Consider the following 8904-nt stretch of genomic DNA (forward strand, 5'->3'; position numbering starts at 1 on the left):
CAACAAGAATCTCGTGTCAATAAAAAATTGGTTTATCAGTCGTTTGCCTGCATACAGAATGAAAACGATATCGCGGATGAAAAAAGGGAATAAAAAACTAAAACCCTGTGCCATTTATTTCATTTCACAGAATTGTATAATGGCAGGGAAAGGTTAACACTTCTGCATAATTTCTTTTGGGAAGCCGGAGTAAGATCAAATTGGAATGCTGGATAAAAGGACTTTATATGTTTCTTAAAGGAAAAATAATGGTTATTTGAGCAAGATTATAGTTCTAGATTAGGAAAATTGAGAGCTTTCTTAGCAAAATGCTTCTGCCTGTGAACGGCTGCTCTTTCATGGAGGTATTCTAAAGGAAGATGTTATCTCTTAGTATCTCAATAGAATGCTTTTCACCGACTTAAGTGGAAGTCAAATCTGCATTACAAGGGTGGATTGCTAGAACAGAGATATAATTTGCAGGAAATGCAAAATATCTTATCGGGGTGATGGAGGCTTCCTTTTTTTTTTTTTTTTTAAACACAGTTACATGTTAACGACATCAACATTTCTACTTCATACAGTCATACGGGAGGCAGAAATCATCACTAAAAAAAAAAAAAACGATGCAAAGAAGATTTATATGCCACCTTGTATGTTCAGTTTGAAACGCTTTAATTTTCCCTGTAGGTGCTACTGCTACGGATAAAATGAAATATAGTAACAGCTTAAGAATTCCCAGTAACCGGACCAAACATCGTAGTAAAAATATAGCAAACTGGAAAATTAGCAGCGGAAAAAAAAAAAGTGACAAAAATAAAATGATATAAAATGAAATGTTACCCATCCCGGGGTTAAATAAAGACTGAACAGATCATGTCATTTAAATATTTATGTAAAGTAGAAAATGTATCAAATAGCCATAATTAATTAAAAAAAAAAATATGATCTTGGGGAATTCTAATCTTGTGCTGTAGTCTTCTCCGGTCACACTAAACCAAAATGCACCACTTTCAGGGAGCCTCCTCCAGGGTCCTGAAAAGTAAAATGGGGCATTAAGTTACATGCGGTAATAAGTGTAGTAAATGCAGCAATTCAAACCAATAAACTCTCAGAGGATTTTACATTTCCTACAGTTGTCTTGGTCACGTGTGCAGAGTGAAGATAAGTATAAAAGGATACATAGATGATGACGAAACTCATGATAAGTACAGGAAATCGGCCCGACTCGACATCACATAATAACAACCAAGTCAGGTATTTTAGTGTGAATCCATTCTAAGATACTCCGCGGCCTCAGTCACACGTCTGATTGTAGAGTATAAGAGCTGTGATATTCATGGATAGCACTTGTACCTGTGATAGTCTATGGGGCGGTGCACATGTCCGTGACTTTCACCTCTCTGAGGTTTTCATGGAAAACTGCGGAGACACGTCAGGTTTGATCTGATGATCGGCTCAAAATCCGCAACACGATTCAATGGGTCAGTGAAAAAAATCGGACCACACTCGGATAACATCAATGTGTGGTCTGATTTTCGCTGACTGTCAAAATGGATCATTTTTTTTTAACATTTCTCCACATATCAGAAAATCGGATGACGCTCTGATCAGAATAATCGGTCCGTTTTTCTCATACGTAGAAAAACCGGACATGTGAATGAGGCCTAATGAACACTCACAAACCTGCCAATCTAGACAGGAACAGATGACCACCGGATATGTGTGTGGGCCTCTCAACTCTTACCATCCCTGTGAGGTTGGGGGAGGAAAGGAAGCGTATGGTACACTTCCAATGCCGATCCTTTTGCTTTCAGAAGTAACTGCTGCCAGAGATGTATGTGTGTGGGGGAATTGGGGTCTAAAAACAAATACTTGCCTGACAGCAACCTTAAAGGTATGGTCTACTTTAGAGTCCCTTCCCAAACATTAGCATTCTTACATTAATTAACCCCTTTATGACCGGAGCTTTTTTCTGTTTTGCATTTTCGTTTTTCGCTCCCCTTCTTTCCAGAGCCATATCTTTATTTTTCCGTCAATATGGCCGTGTCAGGGCTTATTTTTGTGGGACGAGTTGTACTTTTGAATTACATCATTGGTTTTAGCATGTCTTGTACTCGAAAACGGGAAAAAAATTTCAAGTGCAGTGAAATTGCAAAAAAAGTGCGATCCCACACTTGTTTTTTGTTTGGCTTTTTTTTGCTAGTTTTAGTAAATGCTAAAACTGACCTGCCATTATGATTCTCCAGGCCATTACAAGTTCATAGACACCAAACATGTCTAGGTTCTTTTCTATCTAACTGGTGAAAAAAATTCCAAATTTTTCTTAAAAAAAAAAAGCGCAATTTTCCGATACCTGTAGCGTCTCCATTTTTCGTGATCTCAGGTTGGGTGAGGACTTATTTTTTTGTGCTCCAAGCTGACCTTTTTAATGAAACCACTTTTGTGCAGATACGATCTTTTGATCGCCCGTTATTGCATTTTAAATGCAATGTCGCGGCGACCGAAAAACATAATTCTGGCATTTTGATTTTTTTTCTCGGTACGCCGTTCAGCGATTGGGTTAATCCTTTTTTTTATTGATAGATGGGGCAATTCTGAACGCAGCAATACCAAATATATGTATGTTTGATTTTTTTTTTTGTTTTATTTTGAATGGGGTGAATTGGAGGTGATTTGAACTTGTTTTTTAAATATTTTTCAAAATTTTTTTTTTTTTTTTTTTTTTAAACTTTTGGCATGCTTCAATAGTATCCATGGAAGGCTAGAAGCTGCCATAGCTAGATCGGCTCTGCTACATAGAGGTGATGCTCAGATCGCCTTTATGTAGCAGAACTACTGCATTGCTATGACTGCCGACCACCGGGTGGCGCTCAAAGCAATCCGGCATCAACAACCATAGACGTCTCAATGAACCGATGACCCCCGATCATGTGACTGGGGTCAGCGGTGCGTGTATTTCCAGCCCGATGGCTGGAAGCTCACGTTAAATGACGCTGCCAGAGTTTGACAGCGGTATTTAACTAGTTAATAGGCACGAGTGGATGGTGATTCTGCCCGCGCCTATTGCGGGCACATGTCAGCTGTTCAAAACAGCTGATATGTCCCGGCTTTGATGCGGTCTCACCGCCGAAGCCCTCATCAAAGCGGGGGATACTGGCCACTGAGTACTATCCCGTCCGATGGCAGTAAGGGGTTAACCTGCAATGATGAGATAAATTTCCAATTTGCTTCACTTGCATAACAAAAACTATAAATGTAGCCAAAGTGTGTGGGTCCTGCAAGATGAGGGCAGGGACTAGGAAATGCAATGCAGCCTTATTGTAGTGCAATATATGCAATTTCCAAGTAGAACTGTTAATGCAATTCAACAAGCGCACTTAATGTTAAGACTTGTGTCGTATTATGACATCACATTTCATGATTGTTTAACAACGTGACTGTTGCAAAAAAAACCAATCCTGTTAGATCTTTAGTTGAAGACTGCACACAGCCCTGTCCCCATGAGGGTCTATGTGCAAGTTGAGTGTGATTCTCATGCAATACATCTGCAATTTGACTATTTTTATAGCAACATTGCTGGTCTATGATGGTTACACAAATTGTTTTGGCCAGGCAAAATTGTCTGAGAATTGCTCTAGCGAAACCCAACTTTTTTTTTTTTTTTAATTTAAATTTACAAATGATTTTATAATATACATTTCCAAAAATATATTTGATGTTTGAGTCATTACAAAAACTATTTTCATCAATATTAATGCCACTTTTGGGTTACATATATTAATTTCCTCCAAATTTAAAATAAAACGGAACAAGAATTTCAAAAAATTATAAAAAAAAATTATATCAATTTTATATGTTCTAAATATGAGAATGTATAAGTCAATGTAACGTTTTACTAGGCACTTAAAGGGGTATTCCCATCTCCAAGATCCTATCCCAAAATGTAGTAGGTATAATAATAATAATAATAATAATAATATTAGCAAATACTTCCAGTTACAAATGTAGTATAGTTCTTCTGTTTTGCTGTCACTTACCCCTTGTGCAGGGCATTGCAGTAGCTTAGGCATGCATGGTTACAAACACTCATAGTAACAGTTAGCTGGTAGTAGTCATGAATATCTAAGCTAGTGCAATGCCCCGCACATGGGGTAAGCAACATAGCAAATCAGAAGAACTATACTACATCTTTAACTGGAGGTATTTGCAAATCTTATTATTATTACACCTACTACATTTTGGAACAGGATCTTGGAGATGGGAAAACCCGTAAATATCACTTAATAGATTTTTAATCGACTGTCTCCATAAAATGTAATTTAACATCAGTTCACTATGACACTAACTATTCTATTGTAATTCCATTTATTTGTAGAGTGTTAGTTCACGCAAGGAAGAAAGTGAGAATTTCTGGTACTGTAAAACGTAAATCCTTACACTTCAATTGTGTTGTTTCTCCCTCACTTGATTTCTACATGCCTCATTCAAATAGCTGAAAAGTCACAAAAACTGAATGTGTTTCCTAAAAAAACAAACAAGTGAATGCTAAACATTATAAAGAAGATAAAGATAATCATACCTCTCTTCCCAAATCCTCTTCCCCTATAAATGTAAACAGATTGGGTCAATGGCTAGTTTACAAATAAATTGATTAAAAGATTTCATACCGTAAAATTTATCTAAAAGAGCGTAAACTGCAAATTATGAGCAAAGCACTGAGATCTAAAATAGTGAAATGGATTTAGGAAAAAATAGATACTACACAGAAAAAAAGCAAAACAAAAATAAAAACATTTTTACTACTAATTAGTAAAAATTAAGAGTCCTTGAGCCTCACACCAAAATGTATTAAAGTGTAATAAAGAAGAGGATATTCTTACTATATAATTACTATCTTCACTAAAAACAAGCCTACACATAAAAGAATGAATGGATATGGACAACTTCGGGGGCTAATTTTTATGCTTCTTATAGCCTCTATGGCTATTTGCAGAAATAAGGTCCTGTCACACTAAGCGAGATCGCTAGCGATATCGCTAAAGCATTACCGATTTTGTGACGCAGCAGCGATATTGCTAGCAATATCGCTATGTCTGATACTTACCTCCGACCGGCTCCCCCGCTGGTTATCGCTGATTGCGCGAGAACGTTCTGGGCCATTTCTCGTCGGCCGCTTCCTGCTGGGCTTCCTGGGGCGCCGACGAGCGACGCGTGGACGCGGGCGGGAGGACGTCAGGATCGCCTCGTCTGACAGGTAAGTAGCGACCCCCAACCCCTGCTATGTCGCTGGTGAGATCTGCCTGTGTGGCAGCTCACTAGCGACCACTTAGCGATGCACCAGCGATCCTGACCGCGTCATATCGTTGTCGGGATCGCTGGTGCATCGCTAAGTGTGACAGTACCTTAAGCAAAATGAGAATTCATCAGTGAGCTTGTTCTGATAGAGTTTATATATATTATGTTTGTTTATTTAGCTCCTGTCTGGTAATCTGTGAATACAAAGCTCATCTCAATGTTCATACAGTCATAAATCAGCTATGAGGTGCTCAGGAGAAGGAAGATAAGAGCTCACTGATAAGATTCACAGTGAAAGGTACTGTCACACTTAGCGATGTACCAGCGATCCCGACCAGCGATATGACGCGGTCAGGATCGCTGGTACATCGCTAAGCGGTCGCTAGTGAGCTGCCACACAGGCAGATCTCACTAGCGACATCGCTAGGGACGGGGGTCGAAACTTACCTGTAACACCAGGCGATCCTGCGTCCTCCCGCCCGGCTCCACACGTCGCTCGTCCTCACAGCAGGAAGCGCCACAGGAAGCTGACGACGAGAAACAGTCCTGAACGTTCTCGTGCGATCAGCGATAAGCAGCGGGGGAGCGGGTCGGAGGTAAGTATCAGACACAGAGATATCGCTAGCAATATCGCTATAACGTCACTAGTTATAGCGATATTGCTAGCGATATCTCTTAGTGTGACATGCCCTTTCCTCATTCTTTAGTCAGCAATGTGGACAGTGCAATGCTGAGGCTATAGAAGGTTAATGGTTCTCACATTTTAATAAAACCCAATTGAAAAATGATTTTAGACTAGCAGTATATGCAGAAAGTTGCCACTGAAGCTGTGAATATTATTTAGGTGCAGAATTGGCTGTAAATGTTCATATCTCTATGTATTGTACTTCTCGACGAGTAACTCACTATTGAGTGTTCGGACATGTTTGAGGGTATTATACAGCACTATTTAAATAAACTTTACAAGAGCAATAACAACAAAAAAGCAATGGCGCATACAACGCCACTGTACGGCTCTCCACCAAGAAAGACATTGATAGGCTAGGCTCACACGTTGCGTTTTTGCTATTTCTTTTTTCCGAAAAATCTGCTCTCTTGGCAGTAAAGAAGCTGCTTCAAAAAAGGTTTTGCTGCGCTTTTGTTGTCTCTTGAGCATGTTCATAAAGTTTAGTGGCCCCCTCAAAAGCATGATTCCACTTCCTTAGGTTTTTTGTACCAAAACCGCAGCAAAAACAGATAATTGCGCTTTTTTGCTGCGTTTTTGCACTTACCCATTGTTTCCTATGGGTGAAAAAACGACACAAATACGCTAAAAGTAGAAACAAGCAGCGGTTTTCCAAATCAGTCAGGAAAATAAAGCCAATGGTGTGCATGAGATTTCTGAAATCTCATAGATTTTTTTCCCATTTTTGAATTCACAATATGGTAAAACCAATGGTGTCGTTCAAAAGTACAACTCGTCCCACAAAAAACAAGCCCTCACATGGCCATATTGATGGAAAAATAAAGTTATGGCTCTGGGAAGGAGGGGAGCGAAAAACTGAAACGCAAAAACGAAAAAGGGCTCAGTCGTGAAGGGATTAATATTTGTTTTTCATAAAGCAATAGCACAAGTGAAGATAAGAAACTTCGCAACATACAGTGGGGAAAAAAGTTTTTAGTCAGCCACCAATTGTGCAAGTTTTCCCCTACACCAGGCTGGGAAGACTGAATCTGCAATAAGCAACAGCTTGGTGTGATGAAATCAACTGTGGGAGCAATAATAAGAAAATGGAAGACATACAAGGCCACTGATAATTTCCCTCATTCTGGGACTCCACGCAAGATCTCACCCCGCGGGGTCAAAATGATCACAAGAACGGTGAGCAAAAGTCCCACAACCACACGGGGGAATATAGTGAATGACCTGCACAGAGCTGGGACCACCGTAACAAAGGCTACCATCAGTACACATTACATCGCCAGGGACTCAGATCCTGCAGTGCCAGAGGTGTTCACCTGCTTAAGCCAGTGCATGTCCTGGCCTGTCTGAAGTTTGCTAGAGAGCATTTTGATTATCTAGAAGAGTATTGGGAGAATGTCATATGGTCTGATGAAACCAAAGTAGAACTGTTTGGTAGAAACAAAACTCGTGTTTGGAGGAGACAGAATGCTGAGTTGCATCCAAAGAACACCATACCTACTGTGAAGCAAGGGGGTGGCAACATCATGCTTTGGGGCCGTTTCTCTGCAAAGGGACCAGGACGACTGATCCGTGTACATGAAAGAATGAATGGGGCCATGTATCATGAGATTTTGAGTGCAAACCTCCTTCCATCAGGAAGGGAATTGAAGATGAAACGTGGATGGGTCTTTCAGCATGATAATGATCCCAAGCACACCGCCAGGGCAACAAAGGAGTGACTTCATAAGAAGCATATGAAGGTCCTGGAGTGGCCTAGCCAGTCTCCAGATCTCAAACCCATAGAAAACCTTTGGAGGGATTTGAAAGTCCGTGTTGCCCAGCGACAGGCCCAAAACATCACTGCTCTAGAGGAGATCTGCATGAAGGAATGGGCCAACATACCACCAACAGTGTGTGCCCACCTTGTGAAGACTTACAGAAAATGTTTCACCTCTGTCATTGAACACTGAACAACTAAAATGCGCAATGTAGACACACACGTGTATGGCTGTGTTGATTATGACCAGCGTCGGACTGGCCCACCGGGGAACCGGTGGATTCTCCGGTGGGCCCTGGCATCTGGTGGGCCCTGGCACCTGCTGGCATACAGGGCCAGCAGTTGCCTAGGGCCCCCGCTGCTCCAGGGGCCCCCAGCCAGTGGTGTGTCGCACACCATGCAGCTGCTATGGGGGCCCCTGCCAGTGGAGCAGCAGCGGGTGTCAGGAGGCAGGAGCCCCTGTCCCCGCTGCTAAAGCGAAATGAATATTCCCTGGAAGCAGTGAATCTCATTTCAGGTCTCCACACCCCCAGAGGCCCCGCCCCCAGCCCAGTAAGCCGCTCTGCATCAGGGCCGGCGCCGCCCTCAGTCCTCTCTGCTCCTGGCTCACAGCCAGTGCGCGATGACGTCACTACATCGCGCACCCGCTGTGTGTCTGGCAGAGGGGGCAGCTCCTGACACTGAAGCCGGAATCAGCGTGGGAGCGAGGAGGAGAGGTGAGTATTGTGTTTTGGTTTTTTTTTTATATCTCTCTCGCTCTCTCTATCTATCTATCTATCTATCTTTCTTTCTTTCTCTATATATATCTCTCTCTCTTATATCTATCTATCTTTCTATCTCTATCTATTATCTATATCTATCTATTTCTATATCTATCTCTATCGCTCTATCTTTATATCTATCTTTCTATCTCTACATCTATCTCTATATCTATCTATCTATATATCTCTATATCTATCTATTATGTCTATCTATCTATCTATCTCTATATCTATATATCTTACTCTATCTATCTCTATATCTATTATCTCTATATTTATTATCTATCTAGCTACCATCTATATCTATCTATCTTTATCTATATATATCTCTATCTAATATCTATATCTATCTATCTCTATACCTATCTATCTATTTATCTATCCGTTATCTATCTCTATATCTTTTCTCTGTATCTATCTATCTC

General features: G+C 40.8%; 1 protein-coding gene across 4 annotated transcripts in view; it reads right to left on the bottom strand.

Moving 5' to 3' along the window:
* Window positions 1-856: 856 nt before the first annotated feature.
* The window catches only part of WDPCP (WD repeat containing planar cell polarity effector), a 421800-nt gene continuing 413752 nt past the window's right edge, over window positions 857-8904 (bottom strand). For 3 of the 4 annotated variants that reach the window (XM_073554051.1, XM_073554052.1, XM_073554050.1), the window contains exon 17: window positions 857-1014. In XM_073554051.1, coding sequence (XP_073410152.1) covers window positions 863-1014 — 152 coding nt within the window. In that variant the 3' untranslated portion in view covers window positions 857-862. Of the gene's footprint in view, window positions 1015-4561; window positions 4585-8904 lie in introns of all 4 variants that reach the window. The other variant, XM_073554054.1, reaches the window with a different exon arrangement.

The sequence above is a fragment of the Dendrobates tinctorius genome, unplaced genomic scaffold, assembly GCF_039654945.1.
Source record: "Dendrobates tinctorius isolate UK_male_01 unplaced genomic scaffold, ASM3965494v1 ptg000205l, whole genome shotgun sequence".
Taxonomy (NCBI): Eukaryota; Metazoa; Chordata; class Amphibia; order Anura; family Dendrobatidae; genus Dendrobates; species Dendrobates tinctorius.